Raw genomic sequence first — 16,450 nt, forward strand, 5'->3', positions numbered from 1 at the left:
TTATTTGAGATGTGCACGCCTTTCTTTGATCAAATAAAAAGAATCAATGATCTCCTCGGCAGAAATGGTCTCCGCAATCTCCTTTTCAATATATACTATCAAATAATCCCTAAGAAATTCATCTTCCATTCGATTGCGAAGACTTGTTTTCACAATTTTCATAGCAGAAAAAGCTCGTTCAGATGTTGCAGTAGATGCTGGAAGAGTCAAGACAAGCCTTAATAGTCTATCAACTAATGGATACATGTCAGCTTTCCCTGTGGTTACCAATCCATGACATAAATCACCAAGAGTAGACAGATTCTTCAAATTTGGATGAACCGGAACATCTAACCCATAATGTTGTAGTTCACACTGTAGATGGATTTTTTCATCTCCCAAAAAATCTTTTGGATAAAACTTTTCAGCTAACTTGCAAATGTTCTCTATGTTGAAAGACTTGTAACCATCCCTAGGATTTAGTGATGCACTTAAAATGAGAAGCTCCGTCATTTGTTCACTGAATCTATTGTTTAGCTCCTGTAATTGTTGATCTATGGCAGTTGTAAAGATTTCTACTCGGTAATGATGTTCCATTGTCACCATTTGCTTTTGTTTTCCTTGTTGACGAAGAGATTTAACCACATCAAAGTACGGAGCATTCATATCTGGAATCAAGATAGCATGTCGTTCACAAAATGATCTCACATTTTCTAAGAGACTCTCCCAACCATCACTTCTCAATTTTTGAATCAACATCTTTGTAGTAGAAACCAGATGCATGGCATTTAAAATATCTTGAGACTTTTGTTGTAATGCTCGACAAAGTAGATCAATAATAGCCATTATCTCCTTAACCACATGTAAAATAACCACAAATTCATAAGACATTAACATTTTAATAGCACTTAAAGCATCACCTCGTTGAGAAAAAGTTGTCCATTGAGCAGCAACGTCAATTAAAACCGAGCGAGTAGCACCATACATTCTTATCAAACTACATATAGCAGTGAAATGTGAACTCCATCTAGTATCTCCGGGATGTTGTAATGTTCCAATTTGATTGAGACCTTTACCTGTTTCATCAGTGTTCTCAGAATCAATACCTTCATTAACAATCTCTGGATTTTGAGGATTTTGCTCGGAGTTTCTGTTTATCCCACCAAAAATCAGAGGCTCAACTCCATCTCCAGTGACTTCAATTGAGGCGGCATAAGGTTCTTCATCTTCACAAGTAGTTGTTTGGTTCTTCTTGGGTTGAAAATAGGATGTAATCTCTTTTCTCTTACTCATATTTACGGATTAGATGCAAAGGTAGAGTAGATAAAGATAGATGATATTAGGGATTGTAATTTTGTAACTTGTATGTATAGTGTGTATTGGGGGTTTTGGGACCGGAGCAGAACAACTGAACAAGTATGTTCTGTTTTTAGACTTTAGTTTTAAGCATCTTTTTTTTTGTTTCAAATTGTACTATCTTTATCTTATATGTTTATTTATTAATTATTAAGATTAATGAACAAATTCCATGATTTCCATCTAATCAATATTATTTTGAATGAAATAATTAACAAAATCAATAAAATTTTGTATAATCAATTCTCAATTTCAATTTTTTTTTAAATCTAGGGGGACCAAAAAATTTTTTGATAGTAAATTTTAAAATTTTATATTAAAATTTTGGGGTTATTCCGCAGTTGGCGGGGACCGGGGCTCCCTTCGGTCCCCCCTAGTTCTTCCCCTGCCCATATGGAAAATGTAGATGGCTATTTTTCTGGAAGTTACAGATCCAGAATACCTTGATAGAATTAATGAAGGACCACATAAGCCTAGCAAGCTCTCTGTTGTAGTTGCTGATCAACCAGTAAAGACCATACCAAAGGAGAAAGGTGATTACACAACTAAAGACATCTCATCCATTGTCAAGGATGCAAAGGTAAGGCATTTGCTGCATAGTGCCATTGATAATGTCATGTCAAACAGGTTAATTCATTGCAAGGCTGCAAAGGAGATATGGGAAGTTTTGGAGACAAGATGTCAGGGAACTGATGCAATCAAGAAGAACATGAGGATTATACTCACTTAAGAGTATGAGCACTTTGACTCAAAAGCTGATGAGTCATTAACTGACTTATATGACAGGTTTGTCAAACTCTAGAATGATCTGTCACTGGTGGACAAGGAATATGATCTTGAAGATTCAAATCTAAAATTCCTTTTAGCCCTTCCTGAAAATTGGGATTTGAAGTCTACTACCATAAGAGACAACTATGACCTTACTGAAACTACTCTTGATGAAATTTATGGTATGCTCAAGACTTTTGAACTTGAGATGGATCAAAGGAGTAAGAGGCATGAAAAAAAGTTAATGAAAGTTGCTTTTAAGGCTGAGGAGGAATCTCCTAAAGTTGTTGCCTCAAAGAGGGGCAAGGGAAAGGCTCTCATCATAAAGTCTGATTCAGAGTCATCATATTCTAATGATGATGATTCAGAAACTGAAAATTTACCTGAAATGGATGTTGATGAAGAGATGATGAAATTGTGTGCTCTAATGGTGAAGGGTATCATAAAGATAGCCTACAGGAAATTCAGAAAGGGCAAGAAGTTTTCCAGGAAAGGTGTAAATTCTGATAAGAAAGAGTTCAGAAAGTCTGAAGGCAAAAGTGCAAAGTCTGACAGAGGAGACAACTCAAATGTCAAATGCTACAATTATGGTGAAAGAGGCCACATATCTCCTGAATGCAAGAAAGGAAAAAGTGACAAAGGAAAGACACTTGTCACAAAGAAGAAAAGCTGGACATACACTTCAGATTCTGAAAGTGAGGTGAACTATGCCTTGATGGCAAATGCTGATAGTAGCCCTGAAACTGCTGAATTGAAGGGCAACATGAAAGATATCCTAGTGCTGGACAGTGGATGTTCAGGACATATGACTGGAAATAAAGACCTGCTATCAGACTTTGTGGAGAAAGCTGGCCCAGGAGTTTCTTATGGAGATGGCAACATGGGGAAAACTCTGGGATATGGCAATATCAATCCTGAGAATGTTATCATTGAAACAATAGCTATTGTCTCAAGACTTAAACACAATCTGCTAAGTGTGAGTCAAATCTGTGACAGAGGTTATCATGTGGATTTTTTTGAAGAACACTGTGAAGTTGTAAGTAATTCTACAGGCAAAGTGGTTCTGAAAGGTTACATGCATGGTAACATTTATGAAGCCAGACTTTCAACAAGTACTGATGGTTCTGCAATCTGTCTGTTGAGTAGAGCATCAATTGAAGAAAGCTGGAATTGGCATAAAAGACTCTCTCATTTATATTTCAACAACATAAATGAGCTAGTAAAGAAAGATCTTGCGAGAGGACTGCCAAAATCAGTATTTGCTCCTGATGGCCTTTGTGATTCATGTCAAAAGGCAAAATAAAGAAAATCTTCTTTCAAGAGCAAAACTGAATCCTCAATTCTTGAGCCTTATCACCTACTGCATGTTGATCTATTTGGTCCAATCAATGTCATGTCTATTGCAAAGAAGAAATATGTTATTGTTATAGTGGATGAGTTCACCAGGTACACTTGGGTGTATTTCTTGCACAAGAAGAATGAAACTGTATCTACTCTAACTAATCATGTCAAACAGCTGGATAAATTGGTCAAAGATTCTGTCAAGATTATAAGAAGTGATAATGGCACTGAGTTCAAGAATTCAATTATGGAAGAATTCTGCAAAGAGCATGGAATCAAACAGGAATTTTCTGCACCTGGAACTCCACAGCAAAATGGAGTTGTAGAAAGAAAGAACAGGACTCTCATTGAAGCTGCACGAACTATGCTTGATGAAGCAAAGCTACCAACCTACTTTTGGGCTGAAGCTGTGCAGACTGCTTGTTTTACACAGAATGGTACACTCATAAACAAGCATGGAAAAACACCATATGAGATGGTGAATAAAAAGAAGCCAAATATGAAATAATTTCATGTATTTGGATGTAAGTATTTTGTTCTTAAGACTCATCCTAAGCAGCTGTCAAAATTTGATCAAAAAGCCGATGAAGGAATTTTTGTTGGATATCCACTTTTCACAAAAGCCTTTAGAGTCCACAATTTAAGAACAAGGGTTTTCATGGAATCTATCAATGTATCTTTTGATGATAAGAAGATTACTGGACTTGAAGATTTCAATGATCATGATCAACTGAGATTTCAAAATGAAGATTTAAATTCTGATGACTTAAACTCTGATCCTGTAAGTTCTGACGGGTTAAGTTCTGTTGTCATTGAAACTGTGGTAACAACTCCAAAGGAAAATGCACCTGTCCAGGGGGAGCAAGCTGAAGATCCTACCACAACTCAAGACTCTCAAGAAGCATCAGAACCTGTCACTGGCTCTTCAAGTTCTGATTCAACAAGTTCTGATGAGCCAAATTCTGATAATTCTGAAAACTCTGATTCTTCAAATCCTGAAGGATCTAACTCAAATTCTGAAGTCTCAGAGAGCATAACTACAGGGGGAGCATCAGAAAATGCTGATGGAGAGAGTATGGATCATGGGGGAGGATCCAGTTCTAGAAATCAACTTCCACCTGCAAGAAAGTAGACCAAATCACACACACCTGACTTAATGATTGGAGATCCTGAAGCAGGTGTCAGAACTAGAACTGTAACATCAAATGAATGTCTCTATCATTTTTTTTCTATCTCAGAATGAACCAAAGAAAGTGGAAGAAGCTATTCAAGATGCTGATTGGGTGCAAGCAATGCAGGAATAGTTGAATGAATTTGAAAGAAATAAAGTCTGGACCCTAGTGCCAAGACCAAATAACAGATCTATTGTTGGAACAAAGTGGGTGTTCAGAAACAAAACTGACAGTGATGGCATAATTACAAGGAACAAAGCAAGGCTGATTGCTAAAGGCTACTCTCAACAAGAGGGTATTGATTATGATGAAACATTTGCACCAGTTGCTAGATTGGAAGCCATAAGAATCTTTTTGGCTTATGTTGCTCACAAAAGGTTTAAAGTCTTTAATTTGGATGTAAAAAATGCTTTTGTAAATGGAGAATTAGAAGAAGAGGTGTATGTTGAACAACCTCCAGGCTCTATAGATTCAAAATTTCCAAATCATGTCTACAGGCTTGATAAAGCACTTTATGGCCTTAAGCAAGCTCCAAGAGCATGGTATGAGACTTTAGCTCAATTACTTCTGGAAAGTGGATTTCACGGAGGTACAATTGATAAAACACTGTTCTACCTCAACCATGGAAATGACTTACTTTTGGTACAGATATATGTTGATGATATCATATTTGGTTCTACAAATGCCAAACTCTGTGAAAGGTTTGCAAAGCTAATGCAGTCAAGATATCAAATGAGTATGATAGGAGAACTTAGTTATTTTCTGGGACTTAAAGTCAAGCAAAATGAAGAATGTACTTTTATCTGTCAATCCAAGTACACCAGAAATTTACTCAAAAAATTTGGAATGCAAGACAGTTCAACTGCGTCCACTCCCATGGCCACTGCAACCAAGTTAGATAAAGATACTGGTTCATCAGTAGATATTACTAACTACAGAGGTATGATTGGCTCTTTACTCTATTTAACTGCTAGTAGACCTGATACCATGTATGCTACCTGTCTTTCTGCAAGATTTCAGGCTGATCCAAGAGAACCTCATCTAATAGCTGTGAAATGAATTTTCAAGTACCTCAAGGGTACAACTGATCTAGGATTGTGGTATCCTAGAGAATCAGATTTTAAGCTAATAGGTTACTCATATGCAGATTTTGCAGGATGCAAAATAGAAAGGAAAAGCACAAGTGGAAGCTGCCAATTTCTTGGAGGCAGATTAGTTTCTTGGTTTAGCAAGAAACAAAAATCAATTTCCACATCAACTGCATAAGCAAAATATATTGCTGCAGGAAGCTGTTGTGCACAGATTCTTTGGATGAAGAATCAATTACTGAATTATGGGTTAGAATTTTCTAAAATACCTATTTACTGTGATAATTAAAGTGCTATGGCCATGACAGGTAATCCAGTTCAACACTCAATGACAAAGCACATCAGCATTAGGTACCATTTCATAAGGGAACATATGATGGAAGGTACAGTGGAATTGTATTTTATTCCAACAGATCAACAACTAGCAGATATCTTCACAAAACCACTATGTGAGGCTACTTTTACAAGACTGGTAAATGAACTTGAAATGGTTTCAGGTTCTTTTTCTAAATCTGCTTAGTTTTTGTTCTCATGCATCAGACTTTATGATCAGTATTTACAGATTGTCTTATCTTCATGTAATCTGTACCTAAATTGAAATACATTAAATGCTGATTGTTATCTGATGTGGATCTATATACTGTGATAGTGATTTGAATGTTCTGTGACTATTCAATCCAATGAGGATTACTGTGCTAGATGCTAACGTAGTAGTCTTTAACATACTAGAAATCTCATGTTTGAATTAGTTGTTTATTTGGAAACTCATTAACACAAGCAAATTCTGATTTTGAGCTAAGTCAAATTTACTTTGTGTATCTTATTACTAAGTCACAAACTAGATTCTTGTTTCTTATCTGTCAAATTCTGATGTTAGTAAATCTTAAGGATGAACCTAAATGTTGAAAAGCCTCACTTATCCGAAGAAAAGAAAAGAAAAGAAAATTAAAGTCAGGTACTCCTTTGAGATCTAGAGTAAATATGTGGAAGGGAAGACCCAAGTGCATTGCTGGTATTAATTAATATGCATTAGAAAAGCAAATAAATTTTTCTTGGTGACTTTTCACATTCTCTGATTACTGGAGAAATACTCTGATAATAGCATATTCTGATAAGCAGTTGTGACTCACTTGCATTGAGAAGCCACTGTGAAAAAGAATTTTAAAAGATGCATAAAATGAGCACAAACAGTTGAGGTGGACTCATGCACAAATTTATCCTATTGTAGACTTCATTATTAATAACAGATTTTAAGCACTTTTATTAGTTATGCCTTATTTCTAAGATGTACTGAAGTATATCAGACTTTAATCTTTATCTGATATTTTTCTAAATTCACACACTATCACTCCATATGAATGATGAAAATTACTGTGGTGATTAAGTTATTTTTGACAAACAGTTAAGTGTCATTTGCATAAATTCTGAGGACAAGTTCTGATGGAAGTTCTGATGATTAAACTCTGAAGAAACAAGTCAGTATTTATATGAAGAATCATAGTAACAAACATTCACTTTTTGAGTACAGAAGCCATGTTCTGATGACTGTTAAATTCTGATAATAGTCAAGTTCTGATATTAAATCCTTATGGAAACTCTGATGCTTACGTGGGATTATTTTTACTTGACTTATTTGTGGTAAATACTGAAACGGTCATATTTAATCGGAATATATATAGGTGAGATAAAAATAGTCATAATCATTTTGATTAAGTGGGAAACGTGTTTGTCTTGAAAAACTGCATGTGCACGTTAATTATTGCTTATTTCTCGTGCCCACTAACTCTGCTTTAACTATTTACTGGCTGACAGGTGTACAAGTGTCGGTTTTACTTCTAAAAAGGAATGTTGAGTGGAGAGAGTATATATATGGGAGTTAAAAGATTTTCTAATCTTTTACCTACTTTTTTATTTTTAATCTCTCTTAATCTCTCTCTCTAATATTCTCTGAAGCTTTTTCATACAGGACTTTTATCAAACACCTTGTGCACAATATATTTCTCACTTATTTCTTACAGAAATGGCACCAAAAGATATTATTTTTAATGGAGCGAAGTTTGTCCCCAACAATTACTTGGCTATTCTTAGCAAGAGTGAAGCCCCATCAGATCTTCATTTCGTTCAGGACTTTCTCGCTAACTCTGAGATAGGTTATGCACTGACCTAACCAGACACATTCTTAGGAACCCAAGTGTTGGAGTTCTGGAGGTCAGGCATGTATGATGATGGTGGTGCCAATGGGTACCCAAGTATTGTCTTTACTACAGGAGATGATGCCCATGTGGTGACTTTGGCCACAGTTCGACAAGCACTCCATCTGCCAGAAAATTGCACATATTCAACAGTTGAAGAGCCAGTTCTTCAACAGCTAATGGCCAATCTGGGCTATGAGAAGACTCTGGCGAAGCTGGGACAGTTGAAGAGACCCCATATAAGGAGGGAATGGAGTTTCTTCTTCGACTGCATCACCAGGACTTTTGCAAATAAGTGTTCAAATTTTGATGTAATCCCAATTTTCAGTCAACAAATCGGGTATGCTCTCATAAATCAAACTCATTTTGATTATGCAAATTCTGTCTTAGGCTTTATTGGGGATAGGAAGACCGAAGATAGAAACACTGTATATTTTGCTAGATTCTGTCAGCTTATTTATAGTTCTTGTTGTTCTGATGCACCCCAATTAGAAAGTGAGTTAATTGAGCCATTTAAGCTTGCTAAAAGAGCATTTACTGACTTATTATCTGCTGTTAATAAGAAAACTGTTTTTTAACCCCTCCAAATTCCCAAAATTGTCAAGCAGTTTTTGGTAAACTCTGACCTATCCACATACACTGCTCTATATCCTGATGTACAACCATCCCAACCTCCATCAGAACCTCCAACACTGCACAACCAACCACTTCTCAACCACAATCACAACCTACCATCAGAACATATTTCAAACCAACACAATCATTACAACCTCAACCATCAGCAAGTATCATCAGACCTTCACCTTCCAGGCCAAAAAGAACAAAGTCTGTTCCTCAGCCTTCACAAAAGAGAAGGAAAATGATTCTCAGGGATGAATCTGATAGTGAAGAGGAAGCACAGGTTCATGCATCAAAACCTGTGACAATTGAAGCTAAGAATGTCACTTCTCAGAAAGAAACTGCAGCTCAAGATTCTGATTCCTTGAAAAGAAAGAGAACGGGAAGTTCTGATGCTGCTAAATCAACTCCTTCATTGGCAAGGAGATTGAAGAAAATGAGGGCAAAGAGGTATAATGCTAAGTCTCCATCAGAAGATACTGAAGAAGCTGAGGAAGGAGATCAGAAATCTCTGATCTCAAAAGAGCCAATTATCATTGAATCACTACCACCTCCAGCTAAAGACAAATACACTGTTCCTGATACAGTGGTTACAACTCCTGTTTCTCCTCTTCATGAAGATATTACAGTTGAAGATTCAGGCTTAAGTCCTGAAATTGACATCAATAGGCTACACATTCCTACTATTCTGTATTTGGAAGCTCCTACAGCAGCTCATCAATCTCCAACTCATTCTCCAATCTTAAATGCTGATGCTGAGATACCATCTACACCAATTCTGGATTAAGAACCTGAAGATCAGAATTTAGATGAAGATAAAGCAGAAACTCCTATAACCACATACACTGTTGTGTTATCAGAGGATAATAAGTCTTCATCAAGCTCTGGAGACAGTGTCTCAGTACATACTCCAGCTCTTGTACTTGAAAAGGAAGCATTGGTCAAGAAATTTGTTGAATAGGATGCTCCTGTACCTTGGGATGAAACTCATAGAGGAGTAGAGTGGACCAAGAAGTGGAATGAATCTGATTTCATTCCAAGCTCCAAAGTCCTGACAGACCATATTTGTAAAGCTGATGAGTTGCTCACAAATGCTGATTTTAAGACATAACTCAAAATTACAGCTCTGTCTACCAAGAACCTTCAAGGTCTACACTATGCTACTCAAGAAAAGGTTAATAAGCTTCTTGAAAAAGCTGAAAAGCTAGATATGGAGACCAAGCTTGACAAAAAGAGGTTTATCAGACCTATTTCTGAAAAGGTAGAAGCAATTGAGACTCAAGAGAAGCAACATGCCCAAATCTCTAAGGTTCTGGAAAATCAAGCTTCTCAACAGGCTCAATTGAATGATATTCAATCTTTAGTGGAACTTCTTCTCTCACTCCTACTATCAGATGATGCCAAAATGGGGGAGAAGATAGTTAAGTCCAAATGCTCAAATGATCAATTACTGAAGAAGAAAGATGATGAAGCTGATGACCAGGGAAACCCTAGCAAGGGTAGAGGTCAAGTTCAAGGAAAAGAGCAGAGCAACAAGGTTTCTTCAAGGAAAATAATTACTGATGCAAGCAAATATTTTACTCAAAAGAAGACAAGTTCTGAAGCTGCTCAAACTCAAAATCTGATAGCAAGTACTGAAACTCAAAATCTGATATCAAGTTCTGATGAGCAAAGTATGACAACGCCTGATGTTCTGATATAAGGTGGAAGTCAAGATTCTCAAAAGTTCATGCAAACTCTGAAGCTCAAGGGAAAGCAGACTACAGTCTACTACAAGGATCCCAAGATTTAAACTCTTGATGAGGAAATTGCTAGAAGATTATTTCTGAAGCATAATCCAGGAATGGATTTAGAAAATCTCAAGGAGGAAGAAGCTAGATTTAAAGCTGAAAAGAAAAATCTAAAGCCAAAAGCTTCTGTTGCAAAGAAACCTCCAAGGCCTAAGGAAAAAGGCATTGTGATCAAGGAGAAGTCACAAACTGAGGCATCAAAGCCCAAAACAAGATCACAGATTGAGATTGATCCCAAAGACAAAGGAAATGGAAAAGTTGATGAACCAATCAAGCCACATGAGATGAAAATTCCTCAAATTCTGATAAAACCTGTGTGCAAAATGGTTCAAGTTACTGATGATATTCTTGCTGAAGATACAGATGTTCAAACTCTGAAAAGAAAGAAGATTTCTGAAGAATCAAAGACAACCTCTGACAAGGCTCAAGTTGTTCAGAGTAAAGAACAACAAGCTATAACAGAAACAACAAGTTCTGATAAAGTCATCAAGTCAACCTCTGACAGTGCTCAAGTTGATTTAGACAAAATGGAAGTAGCTGATAAAAAGAAACTTCTGTGGAAAAATGTCAAACCATCAGATCCAAAGAAAAGCCAATTACTGTCTACTTTCATGACTATTGAGTTAAATGATAGAGAACCAAGAGACATGGCTGGGCTAGTTTCTGATGAAACGAAGATTAAAACAGGAGTTGAAGTTGCTACTAGAGATCCATTTTTATTTACTGACATACCTCTTGAAGATGTTACACAAAAATATCTTGATAAAGTTATATCTGTTCAAGTGGTTCTGGATGCTCATAACAAGCACAATATTAAGGAAAATCTGATTCTATTTCTTGAAGATGGAAGGACATATCAAATGTCAGAATCAGATGTGCTGAACAAATCATTGAAAGAACTTCAATTCTTTCATTACCTTTTAGAGGTAAAGTCTGATATTACCAGGAGATGGTCAAAGTTCATATTGAAGACCATCAGAGATAAAGCAAGAATTTCTGGTTCAAGAGTTACAGAATTCATTCCTAGTATTGTTGAAAATGATGGAAGTGAAATTCCAATGAAGAAGAATTCTGCTAAACTTGAAGAGATACTGAAAGAGAAATGTCTGTGCTACAATGAAGATTCTTCTCATCCAAGGGTAATAAGGCTGAATGATGGTTTAGAAAGAAACCATATCTCTGCTTTAAGGACTGCAATCTACCAGATTACAAGTCAGAATGAAGAGATGAAGCAAGTCAAGACTACACTCTCTCAAGTCCTGAGGATTAAGGAAGAAAAGCCGATATCAAACTTTGTCAAGAATCACTTTGGATTCAGATTGACTCAGTGAGATTGGTAAAAGCTACAAGGACTGTAAGTTGTAGTTAGTTATCTAGTTAAACTCTTATTACATTTGTACTTAAATGTTTTTGACATTATCAAATCTATTAACTTGTATATTTCGCATAATTTACAAGTTGGGGAAGATTGTTAGATATATTTGAGATGTCATGTCTAATATGATTCATGTTTAGTTTTCAGATCTTAACAAACAGGACATATAAGGACTTACTGAAATCAGGACTTACTAGAAGTCAGAACTTAATATCAGAACTGAAGGTCATATCAGAACTTAAGTGCGGGAGGACTTACAGTTAAGAAAGGAAGCTGATTTACAGTAGATGATCGAGATTAAAACAAATGAAGATATGCATAAAAAGATTTAGAAGACTGGAAGACTTGTAGAAGATATCTGATTGATATATTTTAGGAGACAGAATTATATTTCATATCAATTACAAGTTATCTTGTAACTGTGTACTATATAAACACAGACTTAGGTTTACACTATATGTGTTATCATTATTGAGAATATTATACATTGTAACCTAGCAGCTCTTAGTGATATTTGTTCATATTGAGAGAGAGAACAGTTCCATTGTAACAGAGTTTATCATATTGAATATATCTGTTAACTGTTACTTGTGTTCAAAATCGATTTGATTGTAATAACACTGTATTCAACCCCCTTCTACAGTATTTTGTGACCTAACACTTTATAAAATAAAATATTTTTTAAATGATTTGTAAATTATATTAAAAATTTATTAAGTTACGTTAAATTAAGTAAAATAACTTATATTTATTTTTAATTTTAGAAAAACTACAAACTACTAAGTAAATTACTAAAACGAATTGACTTATATTCTCTATAAACTTTATTTATTTATAAATTCTATTAAAAATTTATTAAGTTACGTTAAATTAAGTAAAATAACATATATTTACTTTTATTTTGAAATACTACTAACTACAAAGTAAACTATTAACACGAATTGACTTCTAATCTCTGTAAATTTTATTTTATATAATATTATTTTAAAAATAATTAAGTAATAGCAAATAACTTTAGTAACATTTATTGACTTTTACACTGAAAATTATTGATTTAACGATTGTATTTGTACTGTCCATTACAACGTTTATTTACTTTAAATTAAAAAGTATATTTTAACAGTAACAAATTTATGGGTTGTATTTAGATTATATTAAGTAATATTAATTATGTTTAATAACATCTATTTACTTTTTATTTGTAAATTAATTTTTATCGACAATTAAGTAATATTAAATAAACTATATTGAAAAAACTAATTATAAGATAATTATCAAATAATATTAATTAATGTTAAATTATCTAAAGAACATATACTTGGTTCATAATATAGAAATATAATTCATTTCACAAAAATAAAACTAATATGTTATATTTCTATATCAAGTAAAACAATGAAAAATTAGAATTATTGTGAAAAATTTCTCATAACTGATTCGATTCTTTTTAACCACATAACTATTTTTTACAAGTACCAATTTAATATTTATATTAATATATTAATATATTAATTTTAATTCGTATTTTGCACGGATTATGAATAATTCTGTACAAATATTAATTCGATGTTATCAACTATCTATATTAATAATAAATTAATAAGAAAACCATGTTTAGGTCCTAAATCTTGGTACTCACTAGAAAATTATACAACTATTTTTAAAATTTTATCTAATAAAATCTCAACTGACAAATAAATTTTATTTCCTTTCAATTTTTATTTGTTGCTGATATCTAAGCGTCGATTTATTTTAAAATAATTGTATTAGTAAGTTAACATGTCAAATATATATAAGTAAATAATTAGATGCATGCATAACTAGAACTATAAGTTGAAATTTTAGAGTTATACTTAGCTTCGACTTTTTTAACTACATATTTTAACAGCATTTTATATATTATATTAGATGTGTATTTTGCACGGACTATGTGTTTCAGTTTTATGCAAATACTAATATGATACTATTATTTTTAATTTCGGACCCGTGCTTGGCAAGAGTTACCAACTAGTATATGGTAATACAACTTTCCATTTATTTTCTTGATTAGTTAGTTTTGAAGATGATGGCTCTGTTTGGGATTGTTGTTAAAAATTGCTGTGCTGTTAGAAAAAGTGCTGTTGTAAAAATCAAATGACTGTTTGATAATTTTTTTGATACGTATATATTTTGGTGCAAAAAATTAAAAATAATGATGTTTTTGGTAAGGTTTGATGGTAAATCAGTATCTGCTTGCCGCAAGCTGAAAAGCAGCTTTTTCTAAAAGTACGAGGGACTTGCTTTCTCTAACAACAGCTTTTAGGCTAAAAGCACTTTTCTGAAAAACAGCTTTTAAATTTTACCAAATAGTATTTTAACTGCTTTTGGGCAAAAAATTGCTTTGCTGTCTGCAACACACCCGATGTATGGTAATAAAACCAGCTCTAAAAATTTGGGTAGTATATTTGGGTAGCTAGTACTAGAGATATGTTCATTAAGGAAACATACTAACAAATATAATTCTCAGAGGTCGAAATATAATCTTATGATAAAAATTAGGACTAGAATCAAGGGATTTGCATGCTATATGTTCATATAGCTCTCCTAGCTACAATTCTTCATCTACACTTCAATTTATACACCTCCTCTACCATTGATAAAGTTGGAACCATGTTTAGAGTTGCTGGCCCTTCTGAGTACCAAGCTATTACTGGACTTTTCATCAATGACGTAGAACTAGCAAAGAAAAAATTGATTATCCCTTTCCAAAACTGCGTTAGATTCGACATCTCTCCCGTTAACTATAAATTTAATCTCAATGCCATGAGTATCGAAAAACTTCCCTTTGTTCTCCCTGCTGTTTTCACTATCGGTCCACGTATCAATGATCATGAAAGCCTCATGCTGTATGCCAAACTTGTCGTTTGCCATGACAAACATTCAAGACATGTTAGAGACCATGTGCTCGGAGTTATCGAGGGTGAAACTCGTACGGTTGTAATAGATTCCTGTAAGTTTATGTAACGCGTGTGTATAACGAAATGTGGAAGAAGAGTAAAGTGAAGAACAAGAATCTTTATTAATCAAAAGCTTAAGAGAACATTACAGAGAAATGAACTATTTATATAAGTACTCTATGGTCAACCCAAGTCAGCTCTTTCTAACTAACTCCAAATAGAATGTAACAAACTTGTATTATATTGTGCTGATATTGCTAGCTGTATATTAGCTTTGTGCTGTGGCTTCATACTGATTGTAGTCACTGCATTAGAAACTTGTGCTGTCATTTCATTTTTGACAATAGTCTCATTAGGTTGTTGCTTCGATGACAATGGGACAGATCTTTAAAGGCACCAAGCAGTTTAAAGAACAAGTGTTGATCAAGTTCATCTTGAACTTAATCTGTTTGGGCTTTTTATATATAACTCTAATGTCAAACAACTTGTGGATGTTCCGGGGCATGAGTACTTTTCGTATCTTGGACAAAAGACTCAGATGGAGGTGGCCAATCAGGCTAAGGTGGATGTTGCGGAGGCTAAGATGAAGGGTGTCATTGGAGCCAAGGAACGAGAAGGGTTGACGTTACAGAATGCAGCAAAGGTTGATGCAGAATCCAAGATTATAGCGACCAAGAGGCAAGGAGAAGGAAATAAAGAGGATATTAAGGTCAAGACGGAAGTGCAGATGTACAAGAATCAAAAAGACGCGGAGGTTGAGCAGGCGAATGCTGAGTTGGCAAAGAAGAAGGCCATGTGGTCTCAGTCAGCTAAGATGGCAGAGGTGGAGGCACAGAAGGCAAAGTCCATAAGGGAGGCAACACTGCAGATGGAGGTGGAGAAACAGAATGCTTTGACCATGATTGAGAAACTTAGGGCTCAAGATCTCAGTAAGGCCAATATCAAATATGATATACAGGTAACTGACTCTGTTTCACTAATGATTTTATTTGTCATTTGCACATATTTGTTCAAATGGTGTTCATGGGATTATTTATAATGTTGAGTAACTAATTTTTTTTAACTACATGGTATAGTGTTCCAACAAATATAATCCAAAAAATGGGTTGGAGAGATACAATTTTCACAGATTCTCTATAACTTATTACCTAATGACATACAGGTACAAGAGACGAATGCGCAGCTGAAGCAGTTCTATTTGAGGTACAAAAGAAAGCGGAAGCACAGAAAGCAAGCGCATATGCTGATATATATGCTAGACAATGAGCTGCAGAGGCTGAACTCTATGCAAAAAAGAAAGAAGTAGAAGGAATGATAGAACTGGAAAAAGCACAAGGCTTCTATGTTGGAAACCTCCTCAAAGAATTGGGTGGGAACTACAATGCTCTTCGTGATTATTTGATGATTGATGGAGGCGCCTTTAAGGACATTGCCAAGCTTAACGCTGATGCGGTCCGTGGGCTACAACCAAAGATTAATATCTGGACAGGGGCTACAGGTAATGGTGTTGGTGAGGGTGGTCCAACTGGTGGTGGCTCTGGTGGTGCATTGAAAGAGATAACAGGTTTGTATGGAATGCTACTGCCATTGCTGCAGACGGTAAATGATCAGACTGGAATGCTTCCACCATCTTGGCTAGCCACATTGCCTACTGATTCTAGTAAAAATTAAAGTTACGAAACTAGGATTTCTTTACAAACACAGAGTTAATTATATTGTCTACTTTGATACTTGCAGGTTGGTTTTACATAATTAGCTACAACATTTTCCTTTGATTTGTCGTTTGTTTTACTGATAGAATGGCAGATCATTATTTATCATATCGTCTCTGCTAT

At 34.8% G+C, this 16,450-nt stretch overlaps 1 protein-coding gene and 1 pseudogene across 1 annotated transcript; one reads left to right on the forward strand and one right to left on the reverse strand.

The window, feature by feature from the left end:
• On the reverse strand, positions 1–1,272 carry LOC141673473 (uncharacterized). The gene has a single exon (XM_074480224.1). It carries the CDS (start codon positions 1,270–1,272, stop codon positions 1–3), a length of 1,272 nt encoding a protein of 423 aa, XP_074336325.1.
• A 13,039-nt stretch (positions 1,273–14,311) lies between these two features.
• LOC141675191 (flotillin-like protein 3) lies at positions 14,312–16,286 on the forward strand (annotated as a pseudogene).
• Positions 16,287–16,450: the final 164 nt, after the last annotated feature.

Source organism: Apium graveolens, chromosome 7, assembly GCF_009905375.1.
Source record: "Apium graveolens cultivar Ventura chromosome 7, ASM990537v1, whole genome shotgun sequence".
In the NCBI taxonomy this organism is placed as follows: Eukaryota; Viridiplantae; Streptophyta; class Magnoliopsida; order Apiales; family Apiaceae; genus Apium; species Apium graveolens.